This window comes from Gadus chalcogrammus, chromosome 11 (genome assembly GCF_026213295.1).
Source record: "Gadus chalcogrammus isolate NIFS_2021 chromosome 11, NIFS_Gcha_1.0, whole genome shotgun sequence".
In the NCBI taxonomy this organism is placed as follows: Eukaryota; Metazoa; Chordata; class Actinopteri; order Gadiformes; family Gadidae; genus Gadus; species Gadus chalcogrammus.
The window spans coordinates 2,346,638-2,367,152 of NC_079422.1; the positions used below are offsets into that span (position 1 = coordinate 2,346,638).

Below are 20,515 nucleotides of genomic sequence, written 5' to 3' on the forward strand. Positions count from 1 at the left end.
AGGCTAGCCTTACAGAGTCGCAACACTTTGCGTTGCATTGCGTTGTGTCGAGGTCGGTCTGATCACAAAATTCATAGTTTACCCACCTCAAATTTGACCACTACAGCCCTGGTGCTACGGGTAGAGTATCTACGTGGACCATAAACACAAAACAAATACACAAGCGCGTACGAGTTAGTTTTTTTTAAATGTATTTTTATGTGAAATAAATAGATATAATATATGTATACTACTAGTAGGCCTATTAATAACTTACCATGGCTACAGCTGGCACCCACGTTGGTCAGATCGCCGAGCGTCGATCTTTGATTATTTCGCAGAATATCGCACAAACCTGTTACATATCAGAAATTCGATTTAGCCGTTGTTCTACATGCATAAACTATAATAACTAATAATAATAGAGAGAGAGAGCTATATTATACACTGTAAAATAATAACATACATGATCGTGGATCCAGTTGGTGCTTCACGCTCTCATCGACGGCACCGTAAATCACTGTTGAGATACTATTCATCAGTCAGTCAGATATGGACAACAGATACACATGTTTTTTTCAGACGCTAAGACTTGTTTACCGGTGCAGAATAGCTGTCTTCTGTCTGGTTCAAGGATGCCGATCCATCATCGATATTTATGACATGCGCTCATCACCATACCCCCACCCCCTCTGCGTCATTGCATCCTGGCCAATAGACACCAGGGACACACCCTACCTACGTTTAGGATGTTTGTTTACACATACACTGCACTTCTTGGGGTCCTATACATTTACCGTGGAAAATGAGTAAAGTTAATACACATACATTGTAATTGATGAAATTAATAGAATAGCTGTTAATAGTTTCATGATAACTCATAATAAGTCGTCTATGTGAACTACCGTCCGTATCTTCCCCCGTTTCCCTCTGGACCGTTGGTGAACCCACCTTTTACCCCATGATATATCCCTTAGGCCTATATGTATTGCGATACGGAAAATTACTTCATTTTTTTTCCATCACTATAATATGCTTGCCATGAGATAGACGTACTAAGAGGATTCGTCGAATAATAGGGTAGATAAAACATGATTACAACACACACACACACACACACACACACACACACACACACACACACACACACACACACACACACACACACACACACACACACTGACCCCAGTTCAATCCACATTGTCGGCTGGCTGGACTTCAAACATCTCTGTGACACCATTGGTGTTTCATCCCAACCGACGTATTACTACCATATAGCACCCCTAACGACTGTACTTCTTTTATTGCTCATTATTCATATCTCTCATACTGGCCCCACCAGACTTTTAGGCTTCGAATAACCCCATCACACACACACACACACACACACACACACACACAGACACACACACACACACACACACACACACACACACACACACACACACACACACAGACACACACACACACACACACACACACACACACACACACACACACACACAAAACACACACACACACACACACACACACACACACACACACACAAAAACACACACACACACACACACACACACACACACACAAACACACACACACACACACACACACACACACACACACACACACACACACACACACACACACACACACACACACACACACACACACACACACACACACACACACACAGCAATCCGCCCATCCTTACCCCAGTTCACCCCATTCTCCTTGTCTGGACTTCAAATATCTCTGTGACGCCCGTGGTGTTTCATCCTTGTAAGACCCTGGTTTTACATCCAGATAGCCACCCTAACGACTGGTGCTTCTTCTGTTGTTCTTTATGCATTTCTCTCATTCTGACCCAGACCAGACTTTTAGGCACCGAATAACCCCATCTGTTTTCAGGGCATTTAACAGACACTTTTATCCTAGGCGACTTAAAATAAGTTAATTTGTCATAAGAAGTGCATCATATATTGATGTTGGTACAGCAAGGATATTCATAGAACCAAGAAACATCTGTTAACACACACACACACACACACCCCCGCACACACACACACACACACACACACACACACACACACACACACACACACACACACACACACACACACACACACACACACACACACACACACACACAGCAAGCCCACCCCACCCTTTCGAGAAAACACACCCACCACAAACACACCAGAACACAAGCACCTACCAGCACACACACCCACACGCACGCACGACACATGTACTAATACATTCCTTTGATTATACTGGGCAAACAATAGAGGAGGGTCTATACCTCTATAGACCCGCATCCCAGCGCCCCCTACAGGTTCAACGCACACACACACACTAAAACACAAGCGCCTACCACCACACACACACACACACACACGCACGCACGTGTACTAATACATTCCTTTCATTATACAGGGCAAACAACGTAGGAGGGTCTATACCTCTATAGACCCGCCTCCCTGCGACCCCTACAGGCTGCCGGATGTAACTTGTTTTGAATATCGCTATGTTGGGGATCCTTTATTTACTACCAGGGGGTCTCAGTGGAAGAGATATGTGTGGCTGCCAGCTGGGCGACGCCTCACACTTTCACTAGATTCTACAGGTTGGATGTTACTGCGCCTAATCTATCTCACAGTCTTGAGCGTTGGATCAGTGAACATGCCTGTTTGATGGGTTTACACTGGGACTTCTTTGGCAATACGGGAGTTACTTTATCCCACATTGAGATACCGAGCGAATATTGAAAGAAAATTTAAGGTTGAGAAATAACCAAGGTTTTCTGATATATGAGTGAGGTATCTCACCAGACCACCCTCCTTGCCCGGAGCGAGGAAGAGGTGTTTGCCTATAGACTGAAGAGATGACATGACGACGGGACTTATGTAGTAGGAGGGTGTCCCTCCTCTGCAGGCAGACGTCACGTCTGTTGGCCAGTCACGACTGGCGTAGTGTAAAATTGCTTCTGGGGGACAGTGCGAGGGGCGTGTCCCATAGTGAGGTACCACACTCATATATCAGAAAACCTTGGTTAATTTCTTAAAGAGCCCATGCCATTAAAATCAATTTTTTCCTATTGTTTGTTAAATAACATAGGTCTGAATAAGTTTGTGAGCTGTGGTAAGTTTGAAATCTATGCAGTTTGTCTGCTGAATGCAATAGGCCATGAAAGGAAAAAGGCAGAAGAAATGAGCCGATCTGGATAAGGTGACACTGTGACGTAGCGTTGTCAAATTATTATTCATGGCCCTGCCCACTTGGTTGGTTCGTAACCACCCACAAGAATTCTGAAGGAGTCGTGATTGAGCTAGTGCTAAATGCTAATACGTGTACGGTAGTTGCTTAGTTTGTAGTAACAGGCTAGTTACAGAATTTTGAATGCAATGGCAGAACGACATCGAACTACATGAACTGCGACATGCTGCCTGCCGCCGGTTGCCGCGAGGCACCACCGCCGCGAAGCACCACCGCCCGGCAGCGGGCAGCCGGGCGGTGGTGCCTCGCGCCGGCAGCAGGCAGCAGGCAGCGCACGGTTCTGTACTACAGATTGATGTGGAAGTGGAAGAACCAGAGACGTCGGAGAACCCGACGAAGTCCTTTGTGATTCATTATATCGTCTGGACGTGCACACAGCTTATGGCCGTGATAATATGTATTATTTGATATAGATATCTATGTATTATATGATATTATTTAGATATTGTTGTTGTTGCCATGGCGCCGCGGATGGCAGCTTCGGTACTTCGCTCTCTAGTACTTTGTTTGTTTTTGTCCGTTTATTATGTTTTCGGTGGTATTTCACCAGCAACTTTTTCCAGAGAGGAGCTCTTAATCATCCGGCATACCTCTACAGGATTTTTTTCTCCAGTTTTTACTAACTCAGCAAGTTTTATTGAAATCCTGGTCGGAGGAGCAACGGTTCTCCTTGGAATCTGCCGGAGACGCAGACGGGGGATACGAGCAGGAGCGCTTGTGAAATTAAGGAAGCGGGGACTACGCACCTCGCTTCCAGCCATTCACATGGCAAACGTCCGGTCCCTGGTAAATAAGATGGATGAGCTGTTGCTTCTCAATCAAACCAACTCAGACTTTTTCAGATCCGCTGCCCTGTGTTTCACCGAAACCTGGCTCTGTGAACGCATCCCGGAAAGCGCACTTCAGCTGCCCGGTTTCCAACTCATCCGGGCGGACCGCAACACAGAGCTTTCGGGGAAAACGAAAGGCGGAGGAATCTGCTTCTACTTAAACGTTGGTTGGTGTACAGATGTTACAGTGCTGGAAAAGACGTGTAGCCCTCACTTAGAGTCTCTCTTCATAAACTGTAAACCCTTCTATTCTCCGCGGGAGTTCTCCTCATTTGTTATGGTTGGTGTTTACATACCACCACAAGCGTGCGTCGCAGACGCGCTGCAACAGCTGGCCGACCAGATAACGGACATAGAGAAAAAACACCCGGACTCTCTCGTTATTATTGTTGGGGATTTTAACAACGCCAAACTCAACCAGGAACTCCCTAACTACAGACAGCATATCAAGATTCCCACCAGAGACAAAAACACACTGGACCACTGTTACACAGTCTTGAAGGACGCCTATCACGCTGTTTCCCGGGCAGCTCTAGGACTCTCCGACCACTGTCTGCTTCATCTCATCCCAACCTACAGGCAGAAACTAAAAACTTCTAAACCTGTGGTAAAGACTTTAAAAAAAAATGGACAAGGGAATAAAGCTGGAGTTGCAGGCTTGCTTTGACTGCACCAATTGGAGCGTTTTTGAAGCTGCTGCTACAGACCTAAACGACCTCACAGACACTGTAACATCTTACATCCGTTTTTGCGAGGACCTCTGTGTGCAGACCAAGACCTTCTGCACATACAACAACAGCAAACCTTGGTTCACTCCTTATCTAAGGAAGCTGCGTCAAGCTAAAGAGGAGGCCCATAGTAGTGGGGACCGGGACCTATATAAGCAGGCCCGGAACAAGTTGACAAAGGAGATCAAGCTAGCCAAAATAAGCTAAAGTGAGAAACTAAGATATAGCCTCTCCGCGAATGACCCTGCATCAGTTTGGAAAGGCCTGCAACAAATTAAAACTACAAGAGACCATCCCCCCACCCTGCAGGAAATCCCAGACTGGCAGACGACCTGAATGACTTTTACTGCAGGTTTGAAGAGCACCCTTTGTCACACCCCTCACGCACAAAAGGTTTTCCCTCATCACCCATCCCCCTCCCCCCACCTGCACTAACTATCTGCGAGAAGGATGTGTGCCGGCTCTTTCAGAAGCAGAAGATCAAGAAGGCTCCAGGACCTGATGGTGTGTCCCCCTCTTGTCTGCAAGTCTGTGCTGAACAGCTGGCGCCAATCTTCACGCGGATCTTTAACTGGTCCCTGGAGCTGTGTGAAGTGCCCTCCTGCTTTAAATGCTCCTCCATCATCCCAGTCCCCAAAAAAACCTCCATCACAGGACTAAATGACTACAGGCCTGTCGCCCTGACGTCTGTGGTCATGAAATCCTTTGAGAGACTGGTGTTGAGCCACCTGAAGGACATTATAGGTCCCCTGCTGGACCCCCTGCAGTTTGCCTACAGGGCAAACAGGTCGGCGGATGATGCTGTCAACATGGGACTACAATACATACTGCACCACCTCGACTATGCCAGGATCCTGTTTGTGGACTTCAGCTCGGCGTTCAACACCATCGTCCCTGAAATCCTTCATCAGAAGCTCACCCAGTTCGAAGTGCCTGTCACCACTTGTCTGTGGATCATCAGCTTCCTGATTGACAGGCAGCAGCATGTCAGACTGGGGAGCATCTCTTCCAAAACCCGGTCCATCAGCACTGGCGCCCCACAGGGGTGTGTCCTCTCCCCGCTGCTTTTCTCCATCTACACCAATGACTGCACCTCAAAGAACCCGTCCGTAAAACTCCTGAAGTTTGCAGATGACACCACCGTCATTGGTTTGATCCAGGATGGTGATGAGTCTGCTTACAGACAGGAGGTGGAACAGCTGGTCCAATGGTGCAGGCAGCACCACCTGGTGTTCAACCACAACAAGACTGTGGAGATGACAGTGGACTTTCGGAGAAGTCCCCCCCCACTCCCCCCCCTCACCATCCAGAACGACACAGTGTCCCGTGTCGATTCCTTTAGGTTCCTAGGTACAACCATTTCACAGGACCTAAAATGGTGTCCCCACATTTACTCTGTCCAGAAAAAGGCCCAGCAGAGGTTATACTTCCTGCGACAACTAAGGAAGTTTAATCTGCCTGAAGAGCTGCTGACCACCTTCTACTCAGCCATCATCCAGTCTGTCGTCTGCACCTCGATCACTGTCTGGTATGGGTCAGCCACCAAACGGGACAGGGCCAGACTGCAACGGACAATACGGGCTGCGGAGAAGATCATTGCAGCTGACCTTCCCACCATTGAGGACCTGTACCAGTCCAGGGTCAGGAAAAGGGCAACAAGAATCGCCCTAGATCCCTCACATCCTGGTCACAAAATGTTCAACCTCCTTCCCTCGGGCAGGCGATACAGGGCACTGTTTGCCAAAACCAGCCGACACAAAGTCAGCTTCTTTCCCCAAGCAGTCTCTCTGTTGAACGCTCAGATTTAGCCCCCACCCTCTATTTTATTATATTATTATAATTATTGTTATTTATTGTATTGTATTGTTATTCTGTATACTTAACCGTTTATTTATATTTATTAATTTTTTTGTACCGTTTTCTGTTTTGTGTTTTTCTCTTTTTTAGATATTAACAATAGGTTAAATGTTGTGTGTTGTGTAGGTTAAGTGTTGTACATAGAGAGCTAAGGGACCGAAGTCAAATTCCTCGTTTGTTCGCAAACCTGGCCAATAAAGCTGAATCTGAATCTGAATCTGGAATATAGAGCTCCAGGACTGTAACGCAAGTGTTGTACACTTCCTTGTTATTTGGATAACCGTTCTGCTGTTGGTGTGATGGCACATAACACGTCGGACTCTCGTCTATGGTATTTCTACAACTAGACCCGTAGTGGGGGTTATCTCAGCCATGGTTGAGAATGAATTGGGGGAAAGGAACTTTGGCTTTGACTCCCTGAAGTCATGAACCACGACATGGAGGAGAAAGGGATTGTTGACCGCGGTCGTCTCCCGCCGGAGCCTCGCTGCCGATGGACCACCGCCTCGGCTTCAGGATGCGGTGATTAGCGCTGACCGCTGCCGAGGCGGCGGGAAGCAGGGCTCAAGCGGGATACATTCGCGGCCAACAATCCCTTTCTCCTCCATGTCGTGGTTCATGTAGCCTACTTCAGGGAGTCAAAGCCAAAGTTCCTTTCCCCCAATTCATTCTCAACCATGGCTGAGATAACCCCCACTACGAGTCTCGTTGTAGAAATACCAGAGACGAGAGTCCGACGTGTTATGCGCCATCACACCAACAGCAGAACGGTTATCCAAATAACAAGGAAGTGTACAACACTTGCGTTACAGTCCTGGAGCTCTGCTCTATATCTAAATAATATCATATAATACATAGATATCTATATCAAATAATACATATTATCACGGCCAAAAGCTGTGTGCGCGTCCAGACGATATAATGAATCACAAAGGACTTCGTCGGTCGGGTTCTCCGACGTCTCTGGTTCTTCCACTTCCACATCAATCTGAAGTAGACGCGGTCGTTTGAGATTCATAATAACCTATCGTCTGGAGGCTCACACAGCTTTTGGCCGTGATAATATATATTATATATTATATGATATAGATATCTATGTATAATATGGGTTTCTAAGAGCCATTGCGATACATCCACCGTAAACAGAGCGCATGGTACCGTGGCTACAATCTGCTCAGGGCCAGGTGATAATATATATTATATATTATATGATATAGATATCTATGGATAATATGGGTTTCTACGAGCCATTGCGATACATCCACCGTAAACAGAGCGCATGGTACTGTCAGTGGCTACAAGCTGCTCAGGGCCACACCCCCACCCCCCTCCTTGACCTGCCTTGACACGCCCACCATATCGTCGCTGTCCGATGAAACTCGCGTATATCCAAAACGGTTACTTTTCAGGAAATGAAAAAAACACCCTAATTTCAAAGCAGTTGAACGTAGCGTTGTCATACTTGGTACGTCTTCTTTAAATGTAGTCGTAATATTGCCAATGTGATGGTATAGTTCACATTTTACCAAAATCGAGTTTAAATGGACATACGTGCATATTTCACAGTAACGGTGGTCGATACGCGTTCTTCCGATCATGAATGGGCAAGTCGCGTTTCATACTGACAAATGAATAGGCTACGCTAAGTTTATTAAATAGCCTACGTCCAACCTAAGGCTATTTAATAAACTGAGCATAGCCTATTAATCTTGTCAGTATGAAAATCAGTGTACTGATTCATTGTCCCTTCATATTTATGTCTCCTGCTAACTATGAAGCGATAATGAATCAAGCTATACAGAGGTTGTAACGTTAGACCTACCGTAATTGTGTCACTCCTCCACTCCTTGACCTACGTCTCAGGCGACAAGGGGAAAACTTTTTCTTGCGATAAAGTTAGGCCTACTGTAAAGGAAAGCTATTGTCTCACCAGGCTATCATCAAAATAATATTTATTTGGCACTGTATTGCAGAAAAGAAAAGGAAAAATGAAGCTGCCATTTCACTAAACTCCAACTAGCCCGTTCCTGTTTAAGCAGTTACGGCTAATTAGACTCACTACTGCTACTACAGGTGGAATTATAAAATAGCAACTTGCCTAAATGCAAGATTTTAATCATGTCTTTCCTGTCAGATTGGCAGATAGGAATTCCAAGAGTTCAACAGATAAAACCAAGTCATTTTCAAACATGCACATAAACAATTACTTCTCAATACTCAATAAATATAACATTTCATTAATATATTAATCAATAAGACATGTATATAGGTAGTCAGAAAAACCACACTGGCTTTTATCAATAAATAAATAAATAATGTTTAATAGTGGTGTGTATGTTATTGTTTGTGCTATTTGAGCTGACCATCACTCATGGTCAAGTGCATCATAAAATGGATGAAAGTCCTTCGGTAAGACATGTTTCAGTTCTTGAAGGTGCTTGAACTTCAGTGCTTTAATTTTCTGGGGGGATGTATAGAGTGGGGCCACGCTGACACACGCCTTCCTCAGGGATGGGGATGTGAAGGGTTGCCAGTTGTCGGAGTGGAGTAATTTGAACTCCATACTGCCGTCCACATTGTATCTAATAGAGAGATGAAAGGAAAGAGGGATGTCGGCGAACAGAGAATAGGAGGGAACCAAAAGCAAGTTTAGATTTATGAAACAAAATATTTTAATATGATGTGGCAAATATTTCATGTATGAAAAAGTAGTCTGTACAGACCTGACTGCTCGGAGGTCATGCACCGTAGGATCGCCTGCTTTGCTACCAGGTCGAATTGACTTGCAGATTTTCACTTTGCTGAAGTCTTGGAAAAAGCTGTAATCAACATACTTCAGCTCGTATGGTTTTGGACTTGAACGAGCTCCCCGAATGACTGCAGCATACTCAGCTGGAACATGTACATCTCGGTTCCTTAGCTTTCTTTCGATCACACTGTGCACAGAGTCACATTCCATCTGTGTGTGGCCTCTTTGAAGGTACTTCTGCGTCACTTGCTTTTTTCTTTCAGTGGCAAACTTTAAGAGGGCATTGCTCAGGACCAGGTTTCGGTTTTGATAACCACACCCATCACTCCAAAGAATGAATTCAGTGTAAGTGAGGTGTGTTTCAAGATAGTCCACAATGCAGGAGGCAAACTCATTGGCAGAGACCCCCCCCTCACCCTCATGCCAAAGGTAATTTGTCGCTTCATGTGATGCCATATTGTAGATGGTAAAATTATGGACACTCAGCTTCATTTTGAAATAGAGGGCAGACGCTTGAAGCTTTGGGCAGAGGAGAAGGCCCTGCAGATCCATGCATGCAACCAAGGTGGTGTTATTTGCAAGTTGCTTGTCCCTATCCTTTTCTGCTCGTGCCTCGTCCTTCTTAACGCAGTGTTCCTCCCACACAGCAGCCTCGATGTTCCCGGCTTTGAAGGCACAGCAAGTGTCACACTGATCTTTTTTTGGATGGAACAATGACAGATTTAATTCTTTAAAGGTGTTACTGAACACTTGTCTTGACAGAGCCTGGATGCCGTTGGCTGCACATGCCTGCTTATATTGTGAGTGGAGATGATTGATTGATTTGAATAAAGGCTCCAGGTACATCTTGGAAGAGGAGGACCTACAGTAGTGCGATGGTACTTTCGGCAGTTCAAGAAGAAAGGACTTTAGGAAGTCCCGCTCCTCTGTCCTCACCCTCACTCTTGCCGTCTTCTCAGGACTTTCATCTCTTCTTCCAACCCATTTTAGAACACTCCACTGCTTGATGCCAAGGGTCGACAGGAACATCCGCTGACAAACTCTGAGCCTTTTACCATCAACACATAAAAAACAACAGAGAGATGCTGACCTCCGAGACTGAACCGCTTCTGTCCGGCGCCGCTTGACATCACTCACCTCCACCAGTGACTTCACATAGATTTTCCTTTCTTTCCAGTCCAATTTCCCCCAAAAATACTTGAATATTTTTTCCCTCTTCCCTTCATCGATTTCGGTGCAGTGTAGTTTGCTGGATTTCCGGCAGGCCTCAGCCAGGCACCGCCCCTCCATTTTTCTTTCTTCTATGTTGATGAATTCATTTTTTTTTCGTCCAAGATATGATTGGCCCCTCATTCTTCTCCTTTTCTGAATGTTACCCTTCCAAGCGTCTGGGTTGGCCCTCTTTCTTGACCTTCCCCGGTCAACAGCAACATCAACATCAACAGCATCTTCATATGATTAAAAGAAAAACAAAAGAAAACATGTTTCACAAATTCACATTTCTGTTACATGGTTTCTTAGCATGTGGAAGTATGTGTGTCAGTGTGTAGGCATGCATTAAAGTTTGGCATTGCTGTGTGTGTGTGTGTGTGTGTGTGTGTGTGTGTGTGTGTGTGTGTGTGTGTGTGTGTGTGTGTGTGTGTGTGTGTGTGTGTGTGTGTGTGTGTGTGTGTGTGTGTGTGTGTGTGTGTGTGGCTGAGCCCATTAGTAGCTGACAGAAATGTAAAAAAACAAATTGACAATAAGTTACTCACCTTCATTGACAGGTGTGTATTCCGGGTCATTTTCAGGATTGTGTTCAAGTGAGTCTAAGAGCAATATAGAGGAACACATTTAGTACAACAAATGCACTTATGACATCATTCTGAAAGAAGATTGCATTCATTTGGACTCATAATTGATTAAATACACTAGATTTGTAATTAGTAATGGGCTTTAGTCTGTCCAACTCAAAACCAATGTGAGGTGGAGACTGTAGTGTAGCCTAATCTGAGAATAAGAATAATAAGATACTTACCATCACTGGCACTTTCAGAGTGATTGTCATTATCACTTTCCAGAGAATCTAACAACAATAAAATATAATGTACATTTAGCACACGACAATGCTTTAAAAATTCAGAACTGAGCAGCAAACGTACCTATTCTCTATGAGTAATCATTTTTAATTTAGCTACATACAATTTGATGAGTTAGTATTTGGATTCCTTCCTTGATCAAGGGAATCAGAACAACAAGTGTGGCAGGCTTTCATCTTAATGTGCAACACATCAATAGGCTTTGGGTTGCAGAATAGTAGGTAGCTGCTACTGGGAGAAAAAATATTTAAGCCTAAAGTACATACCCTCATTGGCAGCTGTATTTGCACCGTCACTTTCAACTGAATCTGACAATGACAGAGGGAAACCATTTAGAGTAATGAATACAGTTTAGACTTTCCTGTCTGGTTGACTCAATTTTAGTTTCCTACAAACCTTCCTCCTCATTGTTGACCCTCACGTTCGCCTCAAGTACCCTATCATACCTGACATTGACCATTTCACACATCTCCTTAAGAGAGAAAGACATCCTGAAGAAAGGGAAAAACCCAGATCAGAAAAAAATATAGCGCTATGCCCAGTCAACATAGCTTCAATTCGGAAATCCTATTAAAGTACAGCTAAATTAATTAATAAATAACCAAAGATTGAAGTTGGAGGATGCTTGCAGGTAGGCAAAAACCCTCAACTAGTTTGGTGGTTTAGTCAAATATCCTATTGGCGCTTCTCATTGGCTATGCAGCTTAAATAATTACATAATCAGGCCGTATAGAATGCAAAATGTTTAATAGCCTAACTTTCAATAGATGGGAAAATACATGAACATCTAACATGAACGTCGCAATAACGAGGCATAGTGTTACGAGTAGCTTATGTGTGTGCGCGAGAATGGCAGTGTGCGCATGTGTGTGTGTGAGTGACGTCAGCGAGTGAGTGGACGAGCGAGCGGTAGGTGCGTCTATCACGCGCTACCGCTCGCTCGCTGACGTCACTCACACACACACATACGCACACTGCCATTCTCGCGCACACACATACGTTACTCGTAACACTATGCCTCGTTATGAAGGCGGGAATAAAGCGGCCACCGATTATTGACAGGATGGGTAGGCCTACTTTATTCTACCGGAATAGTTTGCTTATTCACTAGACAGTGTCTAGTGAAGAAGCGAACGATTCTGGTAGTTCGCTCGCTTCTTCACTAGACACTGTCTAGTGAATAAGCTTCTTCACTAGACACTGTCTCGTGAATAAGCGAACGATTCCGGTAGAATAAAGTAGGCCTACCCATCCTGTCAATAATCGGTGGCCGCTTCATTCCGACCTATAAGCAGACAAACTGCCGGTCAAATCACAGAAAACAATAGAGACAGGGATCACACAGGCAATCTTTTTCGCGCTTGGCCCAATCTCGATAAATGTCGTTCATATCGCATATGAGGACTTCGAAGGGTGTGGAGAAATGAAATACTCCGTAACCACGGAGAGCTGTCATCACAGAGAGGGCATCTCGTCGCAAATTTACGGCATCAATAAGAGGGGGCGCTGTCAGCAGACTATTATTAGACAAATTAACAAATTTCAATCGGACAATTTTACCGGAGAGTTAGAAAGGGCGTATCGCGCTTCTGCCTTCTCACACTGCGAGACAGGTTCGTGGCTTAAAAAGTTAAAGTGAGTGTCGCGATTACGGTTTCGATACGCGTTACAGCCCTATTTAGCCTACTTAATTGACGTTCTTCAGTCAGGTTCACAATAAAACATATTCGGTGAAAATTACTTTATCTTATATTGCAACTAGAATAAACTTGAGAACAGTTGACAAAAAAACTAAATACCTTACCTTCAAAGTGTTATTCGGCTACCCGATGATGCGCTTCCAGAGACGCTAATGAGATGACTCCACAGGGCGGGAGATACGCGGCGGGACTGACAGCTTTGACACCAAATGGATATACTTGAAAATCAGATGACGTGTTTCACAACTTTTCATTGGTCAATTAGGTTCATGACGCATACTGTATACGGAAATGAACCTGGACATAACTATCATCGTAAAATCTCAAAATCGGCAAAAATGGACATACGCGGTTTTCATCGGACAGCGACGATATACAGACCGCATGGTAGTGGCTACAAGCTGCTCAGGGCCACACCCCCACCCCCCTCCTTGACCTGCCTTGACACTCCCACCGAAACAGCGCGTTTGAGGGAAGCTCAATGTGCGACTGTTTCGGAGTGACTATAACTCTGCACCACGGCTGAATTTCGGGGACGTCTTTGAATACTGTGTTTGTGGCCCACTAATACCTATATTAAAGCATCATAAAATAGAATGGCATGGGATCTTTAACCTTGAGTTCCAAGTGCAGGTGGTGACTTATATCATTTGCGTCGAGAGCAGCGGAGAGCTGTAGTTCACAAAGCGGCCTCCCACAAAACCTAACATTATCAATCTTTTTCGTGATTTTTAAAAAAAAATGTGCATGAGGATTATCATTTAAATCCACAAACAATGTGTAATCCAGGGCATATAAAGACTGGGACCAGAAAATAATTACTTTCCATCCATTGAAACACACTCATATTTTTCGATCTCATAGGTCCCATGGGCTCTACCGGAAGGGGCTTGACTTTGCCACTCTATTTAACAGATGTTCAACTTGAATCCCGCCCCTTTAACGTGTCGAAATCCCCCGCTTGCACGCAAGTCTTCCCACAATCCCTTGCTCTCTACGATAACCAGGAAGCGTGGCCAATCGGAGACCACCATATGTTTTTGACATATTTTCAAATGGAAACTTTCTTTAAACCTTTATCAAAGCACATTCCAGGATATGTTTTTCACGTAAAGTATTCTTGCTACAACAAAACGTGTCGTGCAATGCGTCTATTTAAAACCACATTAAAGATATACTATTCAAGAGAATTACCATTTCAAGTGCTTTGTACACAAACTTTTTTTTCAAATGAAACCATTGTGTTTCGGGTGTATCAAGTAGGTCCAGTGAGTTAATCTTTCTGTGAAGTTGCTCAAGCTTTATAGTAGAGTTGGCTACCGCTAAATGTAATTTCTCAATAGCTCTGTGCTCACACTGGCGCGCGTCTAGCTGCCGCCGCGGTTTGCTAGTACGTCTGAAATAATGGGGGCATTCTGTTTTGATGCGCCGCTTCAGCGCCGGAGTGTGTTGGGATTTAAGCTCCCTTAAAAGGGTCAAATAGAGCCCCAAAGCTGACAGAAGGTTGGATTTAAAAACAGTGTGGAGTTCAGTCTTTTTTTATGCAGCATCATATTGAAAAAGTTGCAAGAACTTACGTTTCATGTAGGGGAATGAACTTTATTAAAAAAAAAAAAATGTTTCTCACACAAGGCAGAAAAAGAGAAGAAATGCAAATAGCTTTAACAAAGAACCGGGCCACGACCAAGCACCCTACCAAAAACAGTCACTCACTCACTCACACACACACACACACACACACACACACACACACACACACACACACACACACACACACACACACACACACACACACACACACACACACACACACACACACACACACCACTGGTGGCGAGTAGGGTTCTTTGACCAAATCAAAACGGCAAGAGAACAAGACACACATTGTTGTGATCGTGGCGATACTTACACTAAAACATTGAAACCGGACAGTCGTAACACACAGTATAAAGACAGGCAGCGTTGTCTTTCCAAATTAATCCAAATACAGCACCCCGTAACAAGTGATTTTGAGTAGACTGTCAGAAATAAAACAAGGTTTACAAGTTTACAATACATTTGATTGAGCACATTTCTGTAATACAGACTATACACGCTGTAGTGGGCACTTTCAAACAGAAGGATTGTCTTTGACAAATGAAAAAAAAGGAAAAAGGTCTCTTCTGGGTTATTTTTCTTGAGGTAACATCAAACCTTCTTAGTGGAGGTAAGCATTTCAACAGGAATACGGCGCTAGTGATTATCTATTAAAAAAAGGGCTCCCCTAACAAGTTCCCTTCTCACTTTGCAATCAGCCTGCTTGACAGTGAATCAATCACAGGCCTGGCCCCTCGTACTCCTCCAACACCAGTCCTCTACATTCCTGCACACATGAAAATCTCTCTCTCTCTCTCTCTCTCTCTCTCTCTCTCTCTCTCTCTCTCTCTCTCTCTCTCTCTCTCTCTCTCTCTCTCTCTCCCCCTCTCTCTCTCTCTCCCCCTCTCCCCCTCTCCCCCTCTCCCCTGAAGCTGGGTACGAGCCCAGCAGGGAGGAGAGCTTGGCGCAACACAACCCAGGCTATGGGGCTTCTACTTAAGATCTGCTGGAAATTCCTGCAAACCCAAGGGCAGATTTAGTGTTTTTATCCTTCTAACTGCTTTATGTGCAGTGGACTGTAGTCAATAATATGCAATATTAATGCTAGTGCAAAGTCTGTCAGAAGTCCTTTTCTTAAGGATTTAAGCATACATTCTCACGCGGCCACATATTCGTTTGGAGATTTGTTTGTCATTTCCAGAACTGAGACCAGCAAATTGAGAATGTGATTTTAGTTTTTCATTTCCTAAGACAACATTGCAGGACATTATGATAATCGTCAATGTTAAAGTGGATAAAACAGATTCTGAATATGTTATGAATAAAATTAAAATGATAACAATTGGAACATAATTTTGCTAAAGCTGTACACATTGAAGTTTGCTCTAAAATAATCTTTGATGCTAAATCCACAGCATATGCATACAATTTATTTTGAAATCCGACTTGAGACTTCCAAAAAAACTCTTAAAAAGAAAGGGTTCAATCTTCATAATATATACACAACGTAACAACCTACTTTACAGAGCCAACTACACAAATTTCACAAACACACAGTCCAAGTGTCTAGGGCCAGGCTGCAGTTTAAGTGAAAAGGGATCACGACTTGTGGGTTTCAGGGAGTGAATTGGCCTAGTCAGGGTAAAAGATAATGTGTGTGGTGTATGTGTGTGTGTGTGTGTGTGTGTGTGTGTATGTGCACACATGCGCTTCTATGTATACTTCACATGGCTGTCTACATGTTAATCTGCGAATGTTACAGTATGTGAACCTCCTGGGGAGAGTGGAGGCAGGTGGGTGGGGGCCTTCCTCAGATCATGGCCCTTATCACCAGTCTCCCCTTGAGCTGGTGCAGATAGGCGCTCTGCTCTGCCTCCAAGCGCTCGCTGCTCAGTGCTTCGTCCTCACTGTCGGCCGGCTCCTCCTTCACCCTGACGACTGCCCCATGGTGGCAAGGGGGGTCGGCCAGCTCTCCGGTGGAGCCGCCGTCGCTGCTGCAGCCCCTCAGCGTGTGCTTCCGGATGACGCCTCCAGAGGGCACCCTTTCCTCCTGAAGCATGCCGAGGCTGTGCTCTCTGCGGTCCTCCTCATCCTCCTCGGACTCCTGCAGGTGTGCGTTGGGCTGACGTAGCTGCTCGATGGACATGGACAGAAGCTGCGTACCGCATTGGGAACACAGATGGATACATGATATATTGGCCGTTTTTTAACGTAAACGTGGCATAGGGCTGTCTTATTATCAGTTATAATAAGACAGTCCATTACATAAGGGCTGTGTGGATTAGGCTGCTAACAAATATAAATAGATATAAATATAAAGAAAGATAGAATAGTATTCACAACATGAGAGCACTGCCTGCCTGTTGCTTTGCTTTAGACAGAAGACCAGTCGCTTATTCTTATTAACACGCTGCGGTTACATTTTATGAATCCAATTTAAAAGAGCTTGGTGTAGCTTACAGGTTTCCTTTCTAAACTAGCATACAAGGTCTACCTTAAATAAATTAAAAGTATATATTCCCGCTCAAAGGAAAATTAATGATAGCAAGATATCAAGTAAATCATAAGGCAATATTACGTTTTTTTCAAAGGTATGAAAAGTATGTCCATTTTTCAATTGCTTTTTTTTTTTTTTTGATTTTGCCAGACTTAACCACTTTCCATATTTATAAATTTCCTATTTTAAAGGCATTCTATGTTTATATTAAATATATTGTATTTGCCACAAGGGGTTGGGAGTTGTCTTAATCATCATGCCGGTGAAAATAAATCTAGCCTAATGTGAAAACCTCAATCAAAGCCAGAAATCTAGGGGTTATCATGGATTCAGATTTACATTTCGACAGTCACATCAAATCAGTTACAAAATCGGCATATTATCACCTTAAAAATGTAGCAAGACTTAGAGGGCTCATGTCCACCGAAGAATACAAAAACCTGTACATGCCTTTATCACTAGTAAGCTTGATTACTGCAATGGTCTCCTTACAGGTCTCCCAAAACAAACTCTGAGGAAGCTACAGCTTGTTCAGAATGCTGCTGCTAGAGTTCTAACAAAGACCAAAAAATGTGATCATATTACACCAATTCTGAAATCGTTACATTGGCTTCCTGTAGGTCAGAGAATTGATTTTAAAATCATGTTGCTAACCTATAAATCCCTACATGGTTTAGTGTAGGGATCCAAAACCAAACCCAAACCCAAAATATTTAACTGATATGCTTCCACTACATCAGCCTTCTAGACCACTAAGATCCTCTGAGACCAATCTGTTAATTATCCCCAGAGTAAACACAAAACATGGAAAAGCAGGATTTAGTTACTATGCAACAAATAGCTGGAATAAACTCCAGAGGATTTAAGACTTGCCCCAACACTGAGCACCTTTAAAACAAGACTGAAGACTTTGCTATGGCTTTCTGCTAAATCTTAAATACATTGCACTTTCTAAAAAGCTTTTTTAACTTTGCCTTTATTTTCTATTTTAATACTAAAATGCCTTTTTAACTTTCTATTTTTTGCATATGTTTTTCTTTTACTTACCTATAATTTAATTTAATTGTATGACAATGTTTATATGTGAAGCACTTTGAGTCTGCCTTGTGTCTGAAAAGTGCTTTATAAATAAAGTTGCCTTGCCTTTAAGTTCACATCACATCGCGTAATTTCATTCTAATGACATTTTCGCAGTAAAATTACGTTAACTTGTTAGCTTACCATTAGATTAGTTACCTACCCCAACAGCTGTTGATAGCATTATGTACATCTTTGAACGTGTGCTAGCCCATTGCTGTTATCTGTACCGAAAAATTACTTTATAAGCAAAAAGTACAAAGACCAAATATTACCAAAGTAAGGTCAGTGTTTGGCATCCACTGCATTGGTGGCTGGCATAAGCCACCAAAAAAATAGTGAAAGTAGCAAGCTTGATAAATATCATCGATAATCAATTATCAATAAATTAGGTGTCTACTGGATCACTGTTTTGGCATGTTTCCCCGGAGGTTAGGGGGTAAGGGCATATGACCCCAATAGCATGCGACCAAATATAATGGAGAATAACAGTGAATAATACTAGGGATTTCTCTGGGTTTTAACAATGATGGAATTTGGGATAATGTTATTACACAACTCTATGTAAATAAGGACGTTTTTTAGATATTTTGTAATGCAGAAAGATATATATTTAAGATTTCATATCATATGATTTGATTAAACAACATGCTTTTTAGTCTGATCATTTATTGCAGGATTTCAATATATTCTATATTATACAACGGGTGGCTTGAATCCAGCGATCTGATTGGTTCCTAACTGTTGTATAATGAGCGTATACATAACTGCTATGACGCCCAATCATTTTGTGAAAGTTTGCATATCACTCCGCGCCTGGAAGTAGAAACGGTTATAAGTATAAAAGTAGTTGTATAAAAGCAATAGCACAGTTCACTGAAGCCTAAAAATATGTTGAATAATGGAGAGGGTGTAAATGTTGTTACTCCGGGAGTGAGCAAGGCGATGGAGAGACTAACGAAAGCTTAGGCACCTCCGCTGTGCGTCGGGCCAAACAACGCCCCTTAACAGTGGTATAATGAGCACATAACACAGCCTGTCGTGATCTATTGCTTAATTGTATGTTGATAAGCTACACTCAACATTAAAATATCTGTACCCCAATTTTCACATCGTTGATGGCTAATACAGGATCTCCCGGGCCGTGCCTGATTGTTTATCGTGTAATTAATTTGTCAAAAGGAGGCAGAAAAAACAGCAATCCGTGGCATATTGCAAGCACCAGCCTCATCAGCCAAAATACAACAATTTTATTTAATATCTCCTTTAGTAAAGACTTAGCCTCTTCAGCCAGGCATTAGTAACAGTTGCTAAACCTCTTCCTTAACCCTCTAAGCTCCAGGAAATTCCAACTCCCCCAAAAACTCGCCCGTGTCTTCCTGCAGGTACTGTGGGACATAAGACAATCCTCCACATCCCCATATTGCCTCCCTCTGCTAAGAGATGAATCAGGACAATGATTCAGAGCTCCTTTCTCAGTCATCACAAAGGACTCATCTGTGCAGAGCAGCCATTTAAAACTTCCAGTTAGCAGGGCCTTTACATATCATTGTCTTTCAACCTGGTATCACACGATTTCGTGCTCATGTGCACTAACGTCTGGGACACGTTCTATTGAATCGTGTCCCAGAGCGCGATTGTCAGCCTTTTTCCGTGCTACACAGAACGAAATGTAAACCAATGCATTCCGAATGGGAGCGTTTCTCCGATGTTTTTTTGCTACACAGAACGAAATGTAAATGAGTTTTTCAGACGAGCGAGAGAGAGAATAAGTGCGCTTATTTTTCGATAATGACCGGCGAAGTTCTATACATTATCCCGCTTATTACACGGCTACTTCCCAAAACGAAACAATTTATTTACAATGTATTTGTTACCAGCATTCATAGTGTTGATCAGCAGAGAAATAGTCCGCCAAAGACGTTGACGTCGTCGCTAAGCAACCGACAGCGCTTGGGTTGATACATATCCCGCTTATTACATTGACAAGTTACCGGACTACGTGCGGAGTGATACCAAAGGCAAAAAGACATTTTGTTTACCTTGACAGCGGACATTATTCATCCGTTGCCAATGAATTATCAAAAAATAATTGACCGGCGGAAGTTGTGAAGTGCCCATGCAAGTGAACGGAACGTTGAAAAGACCCGTGTAATAAATTCCTTCCAC

General features: G+C 43.5%; 2 protein-coding genes across 7 annotated transcripts in view; both read right to left on the bottom strand.

Moving 5' to 3' along the window:
• Nucleotides 1-471: 471 nt before the first annotated feature.
• Nucleotides 472-12,276, bottom strand: LOC130392188 (uncharacterized). 4 transcript variants are annotated; one of them, XM_056602645.1, is made up of 4 exons: nt 11,764-12,276; nt 11,437-11,484; nt 11,174-11,227; nt 8,037-10,867 (listed from the first exon to the last, which is right to left on the bottom strand). In XM_056602645.1, the coding sequence occupies exon 4, from the start codon at nt 10,770-10,772 to the stop codon at nt 9,036-9,038; it is 1,737 nt and encodes a 578-aa protein (XP_056458620.1). In that variant the 5' UTR covers nt 10,773-10,867; nt 11,174-11,227; nt 11,437-11,484; nt 11,764-12,276; the 3' UTR covers nt 8,037-9,035. The 4 variants fall into 4 exon arrangements, 3 of the variants coding, with proteins under 3 accessions (XP_056458620.1, XP_056458619.1, XP_056458618.1); XR_008896979.1 differs by lacking the exons at nt 11,437-11,484; nt 11,764-12,276 and adding an exon at nt 472-499 and having other exon boundaries at nt 8,493-10,867; nt 11,174-11,290; XM_056602644.1 differs by lacking the exons at nt 11,437-11,484; nt 11,764-12,276 and having other exon boundaries at nt 8,037-9,252; nt 9,394-10,867; nt 11,174-11,290.
• Nucleotides 12,277-15,690: 3,414 nt separating this feature from the next.
• The window catches only part of hdac9b (histone deacetylase 9b), a 66,097-nt gene continuing 61,272 nt past the window's right edge, over nt 15,691-20,515 (bottom strand). For all 3 annotated transcript variants that reach the window (XM_056602916.1, XM_056602915.1, XM_056602917.1), the window contains exon 11: nt 15,691-16,927. In XM_056602916.1, coding sequence (XP_056458891.1) covers nt 16,583-16,927 — 345 coding nt within the window. In that variant the 3' untranslated portion in view covers nt 15,691-16,582. The remainder of the gene's footprint in view (nt 16,928-20,515) is intronic.

Coding starts and splice junctions, on each gene's coding strand:
- LOC130392188 (XM_056602643.1), bottom strand. CDS start 11,252: ATGTGTTCCTCTATATTGCTCTTAGACTCACTTGAACACAATCCTGAA. Junction 10,868..11,173: donor ATACACACCTGTCAATGAAG/GTGAGTAACTTA, acceptor AATCATATGAAG/ATGCTGTTGATGTTGATGTT.